Genomic DNA, 17,979 nt, shown 5'->3' on the forward strand with positions numbered 1-17,979 from the left:
TAAGAAGTAAGCATGTGCATATGTATATAGATATTTATAAAAAGTATGTACCTAGATATAACTATCGAGTTACACTAGATCGCATTATTTTTCAATCCTTATTTACGTTCAACATTCTTACTAAATAGTAAATTTATATTCATATTACTTTGTTCATAAATTAAAATACTCGTAAACTTTTATGCGTATATGATAATTTATAAAATTATTAACAGATAGTAATAGGATAATGGAAAAGTAGTAGATTAGTAGATAATCTTTACAGTACAGTAGAGTAGTAGATATGTTATATATATCTAGTTTATGAAACATGACATCTGTATAAGATTATACTTAATATATATTAGTTAATGCTATATATAATAATGACATATGCACATACGTATTATTAGCTGATATTTTTTAATTATCCTTTTGAATAATCTTTTTTCGTAGTTTCATTTGGAATTTAATTAACTCGAATTAAGGTTCATATATACCCTTAGATATGTACTGAGTCTCTAGATCATTTTAATGAGATTAAATAATTATACAGATAATTATTTAATGGTTAGACAGTAATTCTTTTTCAGTATGTATATTTGTTTTGTATTAAGAGTCATAATTTAAGAAAGAAAGAATTCAAAAAGTAGTTTTTAACTTCAGTTTAAATTTTAAGTGTACTTTATAATTATAAAATAATTTCCTATTGCAAATTCTTTTTTAGCTTTTCTCGAGTGACTGATCTTTAAATGTAAATACATACATATAATCCATGTGAAAATGTAATAAGTATACTCTAATGTAAATTTCTTATTGAAGCCTAGCATTTTTTACTAATGATATTTTTTTTTGGGACAATATAATTGGAAAAAATATTTGAACGCTTTTTAGATTATTAAAAATTATCCGAAATCATATAAACAATTTGTTAATATAATAATAGAACCTTTGTCCCAAACATTTTATTTTCCATTTTTTTGGATATTTTTATATTATAAGTCCCTTAATTTATTATACTAAACGCGCGCGCGCGCGCATGCGTATGTGTAATTTATGTTAACACTGAAATACAAATTATACATATATATATATGTGTGTGTATATATGTATTAATATTTATTTAATTTTGTATTTTAATAGCATGTTATAATTAAATATAATTCATAAATAACTGTTAATAAAGGAATGGAGGTATAGATATAAGTACAATATGTTTCCCTTATTAACATATTTATTGGTTTGTCGAGATATAAAAAATGATTTCATTAATATAATAATTACAAAATAAAGTTTATAATAAAGAACGACAGAAAAAGTATTATAACAGTGTTTAATTATTCGTATTAGTTGTCATGACAATAAAATGTATTAAATAAAATTTGATGTTTCAGTTTCGTCGTTCCGCCAGTTAGTCAGCTTAGTAGAGATTGTCAGCTGTTCGATATATGAAACATTGGTAGTATGAATCTGTACACTGCGTTGTATACATAGTCACTTGTAGGAATCGTCGACACCGAGTTCGACATCTGTTCACAAATCTTGTAGAAGCGTGCGCGTGCGTGTATTTGTATGAGCATACGTACAAGGAAAAAGAGAAACAGATAAAGAGAGGCAATAAAAATAAAGAGAGAAAAGGATATAAAAAGAAATTAAGAAAGAAGTGGATAAAGTGTTCTTACGCGGATCGTCCGTGCGATTTATGCAAAATCTCGTGCATAACGTGGATGTATTGACACAAGGATTAAAATACAGTATATCAGGACTAATGAACCTCGCAAATCAGACTACTGATCCTCAAAGTCGTGTTTTCTTTGTTAACTTCAATCAGGATTGCACGTAAGTGTCGCACCCTCGGTTGTGAAGTGAGGACGTCGTCCTTTGTTCCCTAACCTTATTGTTACTTCGTTACGAAGTGAAATTTGTTTCTTTAAAAACAAAATTAAGTATATATCCTGTGTATTAATATGTCTTTGTTTCATCAATTACATAAAACATTCTGTACTTTGTGTATACCTACTGACGCGTACATATCTGGATTTCTTATAGTGTTTCTATTCGTCTGCGTTATTCATCTTCGTTTACTTATTATTGATGCGTATTATTGATGTAGTAGTCATTCATATCGATTACCTTACATATCACTGTTATAAAATGATTATGATCATAAAAATTTTTATATACCTAATGCCTTTTATCATTATCATGTTATTATCTTGGTTTCTCTGCCACTTTTAATTTGTCATCATTGTTTCAAGCTGCCTTGAAGAAAGAAGAATTATTTCCTTATTAATTAATCCGTTATTAATATATAATACTTTATATTTTACAATATCAGTATATTTGCAATAACTATTACTATACTAACTATTACTAATTGCTAATGCAATGTAATGTAATTTAAAAACTTGTTAATGTTTCAAAGCCCTGTATCTTATTGATAATAGTCATTCTATATAAAATTCATTTCAGATCTTTGGCAGTAGGATCAAAGGCAGGATACAAACTTTTTTCTTTAAGCTCTGTTGACCATCTTGAGAAAATATATGAAAATGGTAACAAATTTTTATATATTTAAAAATAAACATTGAAATTGTTTGTATATATTAGTCATATATACATGCATAGACAAGTATTTTATATTTTTAGAAGCCTTTAATTTAGAAATTATATTTTTTTAATGTATATTCTGTTATCTTTAGTATCTTTTACCATATCTCTTTACTAGATCATCTTTTCAATTATGTATCATTATGTAAACTACAGATACCGAAGACATATACATTGTTGAACGACTATTCAGCAGCAGTCTTGTGGCGGTAGTTAGTTTAAGATCGCCTCGTAAACTCAAAGTTTGTCACTTCAGGAAGGGCACTGAAATTTGCCATTATAGTTACTCTAATACTATTTTGGCTGTGAAATTGAATAGGGCAGTAAGTTTCATCATATTATAATAGCAGTTGTGAATGTATGATAGTATGATAATAGAAACTAGTTTATTTAAATTTTAATTTTAGTTCTTTTCATTGAAATAAATATTTTGTGGATGAAATTAAGTTTGTGTATTATCTCAAAGCTATAAATATATAAAGCTATGAAATAACATTTATTAAACTATTTTTGTAGAAATTAGTTTTAATCTTTTTTTTATTTAATATAAAGGAGACTTGAACATAAGAAACATGAACATTCTTGGAACAACTGATTTAAATGAGACTTCTCCTAAATAATATTAGTTATAGATAGATCAGATGTATCAAATATTTCTATAAACAAGTTTCTGTTAATAAAACGATATACATCATATTATCATAATCTTGTTAAATATATAGGAATTTTAAAGTAATATAAATTTACAGAGATTAGTGGTATGTCTGGAAGAATCATTATATATTCATAACATAAGAGACATGAAAGTGTTACACACAATTCGTGATACTCCACCTAATTTAGCAGGTCTGTGTACACTATCAATAAATAGTGATAATTGCTATTTAGCTTATCCAGGTTCAAACACAATTGGTGAAGTTCAAATATTTGATGCAATTAATCTTGTAAGTATTATAAAAATCTTAACAAAGATGGGGATTACACATTTAAATGTACTTTTTATTTTTAGCAAGCTAAAACTATGATTCCTGCGCATGACAGCCCATTGGCAGCACTTGCATTTAGCCCTAATGGTACCAAAGTAGCTACTGCTTCCGAAAAGGGTACTGTAATTAGAGTTTTCCATGTAAGTTTAATTATTCATATGGCATTAATTATTTGATCAGTTCCTAAATTTAGATGCATTGCTGAAGGTTCTTTATATCTCTGAAGGTTCATGATGGTACAAAACTGTTTGAGTTTCGTCGTGGAGTTAAGCGATGCGTATCTATAAGCAGTCTTGCTTTTAGTGTGGACTCTATGTTTCTTTGTTGTTCAAGTAATACAGAAACAGTGCATATTTTCAAGTTGGAAGAACCGAAGGAAACGTATGTAATTTGTCATTATTTAACTTAATGCTACCATCAAATTTTCATTTTAACGATTCAAATTTTCTTTTACTATTATCAGATTGCGACAAACAACAGAAGAATCACAAACTTGGATGGGATACTTAACAAAGGCTGTATCTGCATCAGCTAATTATTTACCTTCACAAGTAACTGATGTTTTCAATCAAGGACGTGCCTTTGCTAGCGTCCATTTGCCATTTCAAGGATTAAAAAATGTTTGTGCCATCACAGTGTAAGTTTAATTAATAAATTACGTATGTAAACATATATACTTTTTCTAAAATGTATTTTATTATACAGCGTACATAAAGTACTTAGGTTGTTGGTGGCTAGTGCTGAGGGTTATTTGTATGTTTATAATTTGGACTCAACGGAAGGCGGAGATTGTACATTGCTTAAACAACATAGGTTTGTACTCTTACAATACAATATTTCTAATTTAATTCATATCTCATCAATAATTTTGATATTTAATTATTTTGTATTGTACATAACTTCTTGTGTATCATGCAGTGCAATTGCATTGCTTGTATTCTATAATCTGTCTGACTTAAATATATGCATGCTATTATTTTTTAACTATTGAAAATACGCACAAATTTTTCTAATTTACCATCTATCTAGTAGTTACAATTTTTTCTAGTATTTCCTTAAAAATCATTGTCTTATATATGATAATTTTCTCTAATAACTTAAATTTTTCTTACATCTACTCCCAGATCTTTCAAACTTTTCCTGAGTTTAACAAAATATATACTTTTTTTAAACAATTGAGTGTATTTACATGAAAATTAAATTTCTATAAATTATTTTAAATTAATTATTTAAAATTCTTTTATAGCATAAAATATATCTATATTTAATGTATGTTATAAGATTAGAATAACTATTCCTAAAATAAGTAAAGATATACTAAATAAATCAATCCATTGTGCTAAAAAACCTTATTGTAATAGACATAAAGTTATTACATTACAATGTACAATAAAATATTATTATATCATAAAATATCATTTAAATTTTCTAGTCATGTAAATAATGAGATATGAATAATAAATTACATTTATAGACTAGACGGTAAACGAGACGAAGCGGATTGTGCTAGTGCGTCTACAGCAGGATCTACAGAACCTCCTTCAGGAACTAATACTGCACGAATAGTACAAAATACAGGTATGGCAATATCATAAGTATTTAAACATATTAAAAATAATGTAGGTTTTACGATCGAGCGTGTTGACGATAAAGATATATCATTCATATGAAACTGACACATTAACATGACTATACTATAATATTATAAGATTCATTGAACTTTAATATTCGATTTAAATACTGATGAATTCTTATCTTGAAATCAAGAAATGCTTAAGAGTTTTTATTTTAAAATATTTACAGATTAAGTTTGGCTTGCCTTCTTTGTTTTTAAGACAAACGTACATGTATAGATACATTATAATTGCTGTAGAGGCAGTATTTACATGCACAAATTATAATTGTATATCATATTTTGTTAATGCATATGTGCATTTATTTGTACACAATGTGGTTCTTAGCTATATTTATGTTGTAATTAATATAACTGAAGTTTATTAAAGAAACTGTATATTTAAAGAAGTGAATATTATATTTATTTTTGACAATATAGATTTTGACATATTGTAGCATTTTATATTATACAGAATGTAAGAAGTTGAAATAATTTTACCATATACAAAAAAAAATATTCAGTATTTAGTTCCACTTTTACAAATTAAATACTACATTGGATATAACATATTAAAATCAAATTATATTTTTGTATATGCAGAAATGTATATAAATGAATATTGTAAAACATGATAAATATTTTTTTATATTCAGAATCATGACAAATTTTATTTTTTTAAATATTAAGATTAATGAACAATACAATATGATTCACAATCATTATGGAGAAATTATGAAGAAATTCATTTTATAATACTTTAATGAGTTATTAATGGAGATTATATTTTAATAATATTTATTATTACTTAACGTAATTTACTAAAATACATACATAAAGATTAATGTTCTTAATAATAGATATGCATAGTGTGTATATCTATGCATGGGGTACATATTAATATAAATTTGTAAAGTAATTATAATTATCATAGAATTGGAAATACATATTTTATTAATGTTATTTTTACATCAGATACAAATTAAAAATAAATAAGTGTTTAATGTACATAAATACATTCTTTTTCAAAATAAATACAATAAAGAGCATAACTAAATTAATAACAGAATTGTTTATAAACAATTATTATTTAACATAAAATTACAAAATATATAATTGAATAGAGAAATTAATACCATTTTGATTAGTATACTACAAAGGAATAATTTTAATTATTTCAAATTTTTCATTTTGTCGAATGATAAAATAAATATATGAAAACTCAGTTTTGTATTGAATAATATGCTTTTAAATTTGTAAAAGCATAATATTTTTGATAATGTGGAAAGAGTCTGTATATAGTACATATATACATATACTTTTAAATTAATCATTCAGTTCTATAGTTATTAAGTTTTACTACATAAATTTAAAAATAATGATAAAATATATGAATTAGCTTTGTTAAATAACTTTCTTTTTATTACAAATTTACAATATTGTTAAATTTTGTATTGTTTCCTAGAGAATACTAAAAACAGTAACAAATGTTAAATATTAACAAATTATTCATCTTTCTGTTTATATTAATCTGGATGATTGGAATTTACATAATATAAATTACATTATGTTTACATAATATGTTTTTGGAGGTAATATTTGTAAATGTTTAATTAATAAGCTTTGTTTTGGAATGTTGCCATATATATATGTACATACATATCAGAGATGCACAAAATCAAAGATATTCTTAATTTTCAAGTTAAAAAAGTGATATAATAAAAATATATGATTCACATATACAATTGAATAATTGTTTAGTGTCTTAAAATTTTAGATTGTCTTGTTATGGAGACAAATGTATTTTTATAATGCTTTGTTTGCAAATAAAATTTTAAGTCTTCATTATTAATAAAAATAATATATTAAGTTATCATAGTGAAATGAGATTACGCTAACTTTTGTATATACAAAATTAATTATATATTGCTCAATGTAAAACTGAGCTTTTCAATTCATGTTATTTATTTATAGATGTATATAGGACAAAAGTTTGAAACATTAAAAAATACAATTTTAACAATTAAGATTTAAGCAATTACAATTGTTATTAGTTTAATTATGCTTCCTTACTGTATGTAATTTAGTTAGTTCTAGGACGTTGTTTTAGGTAATTTGAATTATGACATATTATAATCGTTAAAATATTATTAAGAAATATATCTATCAAATGATTAATTACAATTTTAGAAATATTGAGAACAATATGTCCTAACTCCTTTTAAATAAGATACTCATACAATGCTTTTAGGAAAAATGATGTTCTTAATTGCGTAATAAAATTAAATTATTCTTTTGTTTTATTATTTATTATAAATACTACTTATCTAATCTCTTGTGCTGACACTATTTATCATTTTTTATTATTTACTTTATATTTTCTCTTTCCTTGCTTCTAACCCCTCTTAAGTAAATAAGTAACTTCTTTAGGGGCTAAAGGGGGGCCCCAACAATTGACTTTACTTGATGTAATTTTTTTCTTTTTATTATCCACTGAAGCCTGCATAAATAGCTACGCGGGTGTGTTGCGCGGCCGCTCGCCAGACTCCATGTCAGGTACTGGTATATTCTCTATTCTGTCCCTCGCTTTTTTTCACTCTCATTCTCCATATACATTCTACTTAAAAATTCTTTTACTGTGGTTTTTCTGCTATAATTAATACTTTATCCTACATATTTTTTTGTATATGCAGTGAGGAAAAGAATGAGAGTAACATTGAGTAATTCTTACATGGTTTGGGTGCTACATATTTTAAATGTGTATTTACTAAAATTTAATAATCATAGTTTAAATATACTTATAACAATAAACACAATATTACGCTATTAAAGAGCAACTACTTACAAGCAATAATTAATATGCACTTGGGTATGTGTAGAATACTAAATTTTATTTTTCTGTAACTAAAACAAAATAAAAATCTGCATATCCGAATTTCATGTTTACTATTATAATTTAATTCGATAATGAACTTCTCTTGATTATTAAAATACTTTGAATCATAATAATATAGTCAAGATATTTAAACATTCGAAATTAATAACCAAGAAAAAATAAATTTGCAAGTAATTACTTTATATTATAAGAAAGTAAAATACGCATTAAGATATTTTAAATGTATGAACGTATATTATTTTTAAAATATACAAGGTGTCCCACTCAACTCTGCCATCCTTAATTACTTTCTTATTTGTTATGAAACAAATAAATGTTTGGAAAGGAACATTATTGTATTCTAGAATGGAAATTAAGCTCTGAGAGTGAAAATCATCTCAAGTCATATTTTACTAATAGTAACGTTTTTCTTTTTTAAACGGAATGGCTTATTTTTTTGTTTATTATTAAAAAGTTGAGATTAAAATGCATCACATATCATGATCTTGAAATAACCTGGGCAGAAAATTTTCTAAGTAGATAATTGAGGTGGAAGCTCAAATGAATTACAGAAACAAAATGAACAGTTTAATCGCATTCTTTATTATTTTAATGTGCTAAAGCGCATGATCAATGATATTGTATATAGTAATGTTCAGGTTTCTGAGGTGAAAGTGCGTATTTCCCACATCATATGTGTAAGCATATCTCTGGATACAGCAAAAAGAGTTGGGCCTGCATTAGTTCTACATCTAAATAAATATATTGAGTTTGAAAAAAGAATAAATAATACAACTAAAATGCTTATATTTTGCTTCTGTAATTCATTATCCATGAGCTTTCACCTCAATTATTTAAGTAGGAAATCTTCGGGTCATTTGAAGGTCATAGTATGGGATATGCTTGGGTGCATTTTGATCTCATCTTTTTAATGATAAACAAAAAACAAGTTCTTTCGTAAACAAAAACATTATTAGTAAAATCTCAGAAGATGTGATTTGCAGATGATTTTCACGCTCATAGCCTAATTTCTCTTCTAAAATACAATAATTTTCTGTTGAAACATTTTTTTGTTGGATGACAAATAAGAAAATAATTAAGGTGGAGTTAGGTGAGGCATCCTGATATAAACTATATTTCAATGAATGAAATGTGTATATGCATATATAAGTTAAATTTTGTTTTATTAGAAATAAAATTATTAATTACATTTCTAATTATATTTGTATCACAATATTAGGAAATAATATAAATAAGTAAAATATTAATAATTTTGAAGAACAGATAAATTTCTCTGATTTATTGTGGAAGATATTTCTTGTAAATTAATGTTAATGAGTCTTTTAATTATTAACATTCATTAACAAATGTTGCAACCACATTTCAAAAAATAATAAAAACAATGATAATTGAAATATTTTTCCGTTATATTTAGTTTTCTGTTGATAAATATTGAAAATTTTTTGATGAAATCTGATATGAAAAATATGTCATGTATCATTGAATTCCAATTTCATACATCTTTATCGTTACATCCGCTTAAAATGGTTGTTAATTTGAATATTTATGATCGAAATAAATAAATGGATTTTTATAGAGTCAGAAAAGTATCACGAGATGATAGCAGCAACTGAGAGTCCACCAGGCTTTTCGGGTTCCTTCCGTTTGAAAGATGATGCTGAATTTCCACCTGTTACGCAAAGGACGGATTGAGTGTAATAATTGAGGCATATCAAAAATTAAGAGGATGAATTATATCTAACAGTGATTAAAATTAGAACACTGAATACAGGTTAACTATGAATCTACAATCATAGCTAATGTTGCAAATTCAGGAAAGCAACAAATTCTTTTTTAATGCAAATATTATAAAGAAACAGTGATGAATTTGTATAAGTTATATAAATACTAAAGCTATCATATACCTAGATATTCATATCGTATCAAAAGTTAATAACTTGAAAGAATTCTTATGATACTTTTAGTTTCAGTTTTTCAAGTCAGTATTTTATATTAGAATCTTATTATCATCAAAGAGCATGCAGTTGATTTTAGAAAGTTTAGTAATTTAATGATGGTTACTGCAATGCTTAAAAGAAAATACATTGAAAAAATTCAAGGTGTAATATGCTTGAAAATATTTAGCAAAAGTGTTTAACATAAAATTATGTGAAACAATGTAGACATTTAAGTATTTTTAATATGAATTATTAAAACAATGTTTATAACAAGATACTACATACATTAGACATGCAAAACCATTTTTTTGAGTACATAATATTCTTATTGAATGTTTTGTACTTATTTTTATTGAATTACTGTATTTTGTAATTATATATTGTCATATTCTGTGTGTTCAGTGACTAATAAAACAACCTCTTATTCTTTTAAGAAATATTATAAATTGACGTTTTGGGGAAAGTATAATACTTACATGTTTTTAACAAACTTGTCCATGAATATTTTTCAAAAATGGAATATTCTGAAAATACTTGTGATAACATATTTCATATTTTCTTTATATATTAAATACTTCATATAATGCGAATGTGAAAAATAGATTTATATAAACAGTTATATATAAAATGAAATGAATTTCATTATATTTGAATTTTTATTCAAGTTAAAATTATTTTGAACATAAAATATTTACAATGCGTATGAAAACATCTTTTAAGAAATATTATAATTAAATATCATTTATTAAACCAAGACATTGAAAAAATTTTATCTTCTTTTCAATTATCGTACTTTATTCAGTGTATAATAATGCAATTGTTATATATTTAGTATGTTTTCAATAGTCTCGTTTATCAAAAAATTGAATGGATTCCATTATTTTTCATGTTTTTCTTAAAGTAAAATATCTAATTGAAAATATTGTATCAGTTTGTTTAAATATTGATTATGTGGTTTGTAATTTTTCTATATATAGTATCAATCAATTTTTAAATTTATTATAACCTTATATGTATTATGCAAAATGAAAGATTGTGGCATTTCTGAAGGTATATTATAAATTCCAAGTAGTTTTCCTATATTGTGTTAGTTTTATGACGTTTTTTTTGTTATATTATCAATTCCACTTATATATTTCCGCACTTTGCTTGCTCTCTTTATATTTATTCTAAACTTGATATTTGTCTTTACTTTTAAATGTTTAAAATAATAGAATAAAGCAAAATTCAGGATGTTATATTTACATATTGTAATTAAAAATTTTTATATGATACAGATCTTGTGTTGTCTGTTATCCTTGTTATTTCATTTATTTTCAGTATGAACTGTTTTAATTCGTTTGATACATTCACATTTCAAGTCTAAAATAATATTATATACTGTTTCTATGACTTTACATGTTTGTTTATAATTTTGAAAATACATAAGCAATAAAATTTTGTTCTCATTTTATAATATATGCTTTAATTCAAGGACGCAGACAACATCGTTATTTAAAACAGTAATATTATTTTAAAAAATATGATCTATGATCTATGTAATTATTACTTCAAATACTGTAAACCCATAATGTCTTTCGGTGCTTTTGTATGAACGTAATGTCTTGTTTAGTAAATAATTTAACTTTTATAAAAATAAGTAATGTTAAAAACAAGTGTACATACGCATATATAATAAATTTTTAAGTACTGACATTGCATATAAAACTTCTTACGAATATATGTAATTATAATGATGCATTGCTTTTAATTATGAAAACATTCAATCTTCCTAAATTTTGTGTGTTATAAAACAATTATATTATTGAACATAATAATAAACTTTTATACAATAAACTATTATTCTATTATAATATTCTTTATTCATTTTACATAATATATTTAATGCAACTTTAATGCTTTGTAAAGATGTATTGTAATGATTCCATTAGAAATATTAAGAGGTTGGGAAATTTTATAACAATAATATATAGATATACTTTTAGAGAATGAAAATAAAAAATGTTAAATGAAATAAAAAAGTATGTAAAGCGTGAATTAATCTAACTTGCAAATATCTAATGTAATGCAAGATATAATAATATACTATTTAAAAAGTGGTTTAATTTTTGCTTTTTCTTCTTTTCAATGTGCATACAAATATTTTAATAAATATTCATAAAAAATGTGTACCCAAAAATTTAAGTTAATTAGAGTTTAAAATGTAGCATTTTGTAATAACTTGTGATAAAATTTGTAAGTGCTGCATAAATAAATAATAAATAATTTGAACTATCAATAGTTTCAGAATTATATATGTAAAAATAAATAATATACTTGCAAATACGTAATGTAAAGGTAAGTAATGTATATCAGAAAATTTTAATTGCTTAATTAAAGAACTTCAACTTTTATAAAGTTATGAGAACTATGATAAAAATGAATGAATATATATATATATATATATATGAATATATGAATAATGAAGTTAACACTTTATTCTAAAATGAAAGGTTTTAAGAGATTCTTTGGTAATTTGTAAATAAATTTACTACTACAAGCAGACTGTAAATTCACCAATACACATCACCAGTTCCAACAATTTCACTGACATTGCTTAAACTCTCACATTACTGTAATCTCAGAGTGTGAACAATGAAATGTAATTAAATACAGCGACAACGTAGCAAAAGAGTCTATCTCTAAGTCAAGTTGAAAAAATATATAACACTGTTATAGAATCAGAATTATGTTTTTATGTGAATAACCCAAATATAAAATTACATAGAAAAACTTATGAACAACGGAAAATTCGTATATTTCTATGCAATATATATACAAAATAACGTATGAGATTAGGGTAGTTTATATACGTATAAAGTAATAATCAACGAATTACATTTCTATATATAATATGTATATATCTATACATATAAAATGAAATTAAATTTATATTATCTTAGTAGTACAATATAATTTTCGCAATTTTATATTTTTTCTTGTGTAATTTGAATATAAAAAAATGTTCTTTTATTACACTTATATCGTTAGTTTAGCTTAATTAAAATTTACCCTAATTACATACGTAAAATTGCATATACTAACACAGAATAATTGGTATTGAATTAGATTCATGTATTTTTGTATTATCAATTTCTTAGAATTACTTTTCTGTAAAATTTGTGTTTATAAACACAAAGTATTTTCTGCAGAATAGACAGGCCCTTTTGTCGCATGCTCACTGTAATGAGGTACACAGACATGAAGACTTAGCTGTAAAGATCATCATCTCCATCATCTTGGAAGGTTTGATCACCCTGTGTTGTATCTTGAGTACCGCTTGCTCCGCTTTGCGGAAATCTACAAAGATTTAAAATTTACTTTAGAGCAAATACAATCTAACATATTAGATAGAATATGTAATTACAGGCATACGCTTTGTCATTGTTTTCATACATTAATTTAAAAAATATTTGAACGATTTATGTATTTTACCTAAAATTACTTCCAAATCCACGAGACTGTTGAAGCGTCTGCGCAAACATTTCATATTTTCTAATATCGTTATCAGATACAGAACGTCGTGCAAATCTCATTGCTTCTTCGAAATGAGCTCTAGTTATCTCTGGTACAGGATCATCTTCATCCATCTATAATATCATATATAAAATTATCAATAACAAGTATGAAACTGATTAAAATGTGTAATAATATATAATATAATAATATAAATTATATATGTAACATTAAAACATTTAGATACTCACGTCCATAGATGCTGATGGATTACTAGCACGTTCTTTTTCTCTTCGAATCTCAGTTTCAATGCTTTGTCTAATAGCAAGTTTGCATGCACGTTGACAAATTTCTGTTATATCAGCACCCGAAAAACCATGTGTTACTTTAGCTATGTAGCTCAAATCTACATCCTATAACACAAATATTAATGATATGATTAGGCAACTAGGACGCATTGAAGCAAAATGTAGAATATTACTAGAGATACAAATGTATTTAATTTTCTCTACCTTCGCTACAGGTGATTTTCGAAGGTTAGCTCTAAAAATCGCTTCTCGAGACTTTTCATCTGGTAATGGTATATAAATCAGCTGATCTAATCTGCCAGGTCGTAGAATAGCGGGATCAATAATATCAGGACGATTAGTAGCTCCTATGATAAATACATTTTTCTTTGCGCCCATACCATCCATTTCTGTCAAAATTTGATTTATCACGCGGTCTGCTGCTCCACCAGCATCCCCCAGTGTACCACCACGAGATTTGGCGATAGAATCGAGTTCATCAAAGAATAATACACAAGGAGCTGCGGCTCTTGCCTATAAATATGATTATAATAAATAAAATAATTGTGTTTTATGTTTTTGAATTTAAATTACTTACTTTATCAAAAACATCTCTGACATTCGCCTCAGATTCACCAAACCACATTGTTAATAATTCTGGACCCTTTACAGAAATAAAATTTGCTTGACATTCATTAGCTATTGCTTTAGCCAGTAATGTTTTACCACAACCAGGGGGTCCATAAAATAATACACCTCTGGATGGTTGCATACCAAATTTTAAGAATTTATCTGGATGTTCAACTGGATACTAGATAACAAAGGAAACATACTTTAATCTCATAATTTTATTGTATAGCTATAATATTTATTTAGTATTTAGTCTAGTTTATTATTTATAGTAGTTTACTTAGCAATTTTCTTACCTGTACCAACTCCTGTAATTCCATTTTAACATTTTGTAAACCTCCAATATCATCCCATGTCACAGTTGGAACTTCTACAATAGTTTCTCGCAAAGCGCTTGGACTACTCTTAGTCATAGCATACTAAAGTAAAAATATAAAATTATTTATAATATTGTAAATTATAACATTGTTTATATTGTACAATACGTTTATAAATTTAATTTAATTTCTCAGACACGACAATATTTACAGTATTTATGAATGTCTTTCAATTTCAATGTCATTACAGTGCAGTCGTCACTATTTGAATATCACTATTAATTTCAAATTAATTTTCGAAAACTTAACAATATTATAGTTGCTAAGACTAAACTAATCATTGAAATAAGAAAACGAATTTGGATAGCTTTATTGTTAAGATCAAATAAACAGAAGAACTTTTCAAAACTAACGACTAAACTGCAGATCTTTATACATTTATGGGAAATTTAAAAATGTAAAAATGCACATATCTTGTATAATGTGCAAAAATAAATAAAATATCCAAAGTATAATATTTTGCACAATATTTAGTAGATAAAACAATCTTTTATTTAGGTTCCATTTTTTAAATTACGTCTATGAAAATATAAATGTGCATAAATATCTACAATTTACTGATAACTATGTAGCAATAACAGGAAGTCTGGAGAAACATATGACTGGAGAAATAGTTCAGCAAGATCCCTTTTGCATATCCTTATGGTTATAAATAAAACTAATAATAATACATAGAAAATAAGAAGATTTATAGCAAATTTCAGAGTAAATTCATAGTAAACATACTGATATACGTATAGTCAATCATATACTGATTGGATCGAAAAAGTTTCATGCATGAGGTAATTACCTTGAAATTATCCATAGTAACGGCAAGAGAAGATAAAACTTCAGCATCTATATGTTCTTCTTCCAAGTCAATGAGATCCATTTTCTCACGGATTTGTTGTAATGCTGCCTCAGAGCATAACGAAGCCAAATCAGCTCCTACATGCCCATGTGTTTCCGCTGCAATCTAAACGATTGCATTAATTCAGTAAATACTATTAAAATAAACAATTTAATAACTTCAAACTTAATTATATAAACCTCTTCTAATTCAACATCATCTGCAAGTTTCATGTTTTTCGTATGAATTCGTAAAATTTCTAAACGACCAGTAGCATCAGGTATTCCAATATCAATTTCTTTATCAAAACGACCAAAACGCCGCAATGCAGGATCAATGCTGTTAGGTCGATTAGTAGCAGCCATTACAATAACATGGGAACTTTGTTTCATGCCATCCATTAAAGTCAACAACTGAGACACTATACGTCTTTCTACTTCTCCATGAGTCTAGATGGAAAATAACATATAAATCATACATTCAATTTGTAAGTATATAAAATAAGATGAATAATAAAAACCTTTTCCCTTTTTGGAGCAATGGCATCAAGTTCATCAATGAAAATTATAGCTGGTGAATTTTTTTCAGCCTCTTCAAATGCTTTTCTTAAATTACTTTCTGACTCTCCCGCAAGTTTACTCATAATCTCAGGACCTTTCAACATATCAAATTGAGTAACATTCTAAAATAAAAAAATATTATACTATATTTAAAGACTAACATACCATTGATAAGAAAGAAAAATGCTCCTGTTTCATTTGCAACAGCTCGAGCAATAAGGGTCTTTCCTGTGCCTGGCGGGCCATATAAAAGAATACCACGAGGTGGTTTAACGCCAATAACTTTAAACAAAGATGGATGCCTTAAAGGTAATTCTACCATTTCTTTAATTTGAGCTAATTGTTTGCGAACACCACCAATATCATCGTAACCTACAGCATTTAAAGCCTCTTCTTCCTCCTACAATGTTTTTACATATTTATATTATGATATAAAGAAATAAATACTTGTTGAAAGATTATACTGAACTGACCTCCCTCTTAATAGCATCACCTTCACAATGAATAATTGTATCAGGAGCTACAATACAAAATGGCCCAGGATCTGTTTCTACTACTTTAAATTCTACAACACGCATACCACCACGTACAATAAAATTATCATCTTTATGAACAGGACGATAAGCTTCTAAGAAGTATGGTTTTAAATATACTTCAAATAAGTTTCTATAACAAAAAAGTAAGTTACTTTATAATTAAACTTTATGTATATCTAAAAAGAAGTAATGATTAATTAAAATATAATATTAAATTACCAATAATGTGAATTTCCTTTTTACTTTTTTATGTACACAGAACACATTACACTCTATTTACACATCTATTAGAAAGTCTAAATATAAATATATTTTTTAACCCCTTCAAGTACATATATATATATATATATATATATATATGGTCTTTAGAACATAAGGTAATTTGTATTGATATTTACATTATACATTAAAACAGGGTGTTTGCATACATATATAATTAATATCGTTTTGTATTAATTAAAATCATTTTACTTTATTCACAAATGCTCCCAGTTTTAAAGTTGTTATTGTGTAAGGGAATTACCTAAATATATCAACCACCTTTGTTATGTGTTCTGTGTTATACTTGATTTATATGAATTTGAAATAACAATACATTTTTGACAAAAAATATTAACATAATAAGTATTAAATATGAAGTATTTAACGAACTGAAAGCATAAATATATAAAAGGTTGGTAATGATATGATTACATTATATATTGGTATAGACAACTATCTTAATATTGCATATTGTAATGGTGTACTTTCTATAAACTGAACATTATATTATATTTTTTATATCACATATTTTCAAACATATCTGTTGTAATAAATATATATTAAATATATACTTTTTATCATAATATTAAATTTTTAACTATATTAAAAACTAATTTTTTAAATTAATTGAGGAAAATAAGTGAAAGTAAGTAGCCATATTTTGCCTAACTTTAATATAATTTTACTTCAATTTATAAAATTTATTGTTTTGATTAGCATGCAATGCCAAAATACTAGAATATATGCACCTCTGCTTTCAGGTTAAACTAAAAAAAGTATTGATTTCATTTCATTTGTTACTTTATATGTAATTATTTTATGTATCTTAAATATTAGTTGGAAAGATGTAAAATATACCTAATGTTATTTTGACTAGAGCAATTATTACATTAGGTACATTTTGTATCTTTATATATGTAAAACAAAAAGACAATAATAACGAGTAAATAATAAAATAATTTTGAATATCAAAATTACATGTCA

General features: G+C 25.4%; 2 protein-coding genes across 4 annotated transcripts in view; one reads left to right on the forward strand and one right to left on the reverse strand.

Annotated features, from left to right (window-relative positions):
• Positions 1–1,339: 1,339 nt before the first annotated feature.
• Positions 1,340–12,298, forward strand: LOC126864088 (WD repeat domain phosphoinositide-interacting protein 2). 2 transcript variants are annotated; one of them, XM_050615021.1, is made up of 11 exons: positions 1,340–1,818; positions 2,452–2,534; positions 2,746–2,912; positions 3,339–3,533; positions 3,599–3,715; positions 3,802–3,956; positions 4,039–4,212; positions 4,281–4,388; positions 5,050–5,153; positions 7,687–7,743; positions 9,660–12,298. In XM_050615021.1, exons 1-11 carry the CDS (start codon positions 1,682–1,684, stop codon positions 9,773–9,775), a joined length of 1,413 nt encoding a protein of 470 aa, XP_050470978.1. In that variant the 5' UTR covers positions 1,340–1,681; the 3' UTR covers positions 9,776–12,298. The 2 variants fall into 2 exon arrangements, with proteins under 2 accessions (XP_050470978.1, XP_050470979.1); XM_050615022.1 differs by lacking the exon at positions 7,687–7,743 and having other exon boundaries at positions 1,347–1,818.
• A 225-nt stretch (positions 12,299–12,523) lies between these two features.
• The window catches only part of LOC126864087 (transitional endoplasmic reticulum ATPase TER94), a 63,640-nt gene continuing 58,184 nt past the window's right edge, over positions 12,524–17,979 (reverse strand). For both annotated transcript variants that reach the window (XM_050615020.1, XM_050615019.1), the window contains 11 exons: positions 16,672–16,864; positions 16,364–16,598; positions 16,159–16,292; positions 15,839–16,087; positions 15,600–15,764; positions 14,729–14,851; positions 14,401–14,613; positions 14,028–14,336; positions 13,767–13,928; positions 13,495–13,649; positions 12,524–13,359 (listed from right to left, as the gene is read on the reverse strand). In XM_050615020.1, the coding sequence (XP_050470977.1) occupies positions 13,269–13,359; positions 13,495–13,649; positions 13,767–13,928; positions 14,028–14,336; positions 14,401–14,613; positions 14,729–14,851; positions 15,600–15,764; positions 15,839–16,087; positions 16,159–16,292; positions 16,364–16,598; positions 16,672–16,864 (2,029 nt within the window). In that variant the 3' untranslated portion in view covers positions 12,524–13,268. The remainder of the gene's footprint in view (positions 13,360–13,494; positions 13,650–13,766; positions 13,929–14,027; positions 14,337–14,400; positions 14,614–14,728; positions 14,852–15,599; positions 15,765–15,838; positions 16,088–16,158; positions 16,293–16,363; positions 16,599–16,671; positions 16,865–17,979) is intronic.

The sequence above is a fragment of the Bombus huntii genome, chromosome 3, assembly GCF_024542735.1.
Source record: "Bombus huntii isolate Logan2020A chromosome 3, iyBomHunt1.1, whole genome shotgun sequence".
NCBI lineage: Eukaryota > Metazoa > Arthropoda > Insecta > Hymenoptera > Apidae > Bombus > Bombus huntii.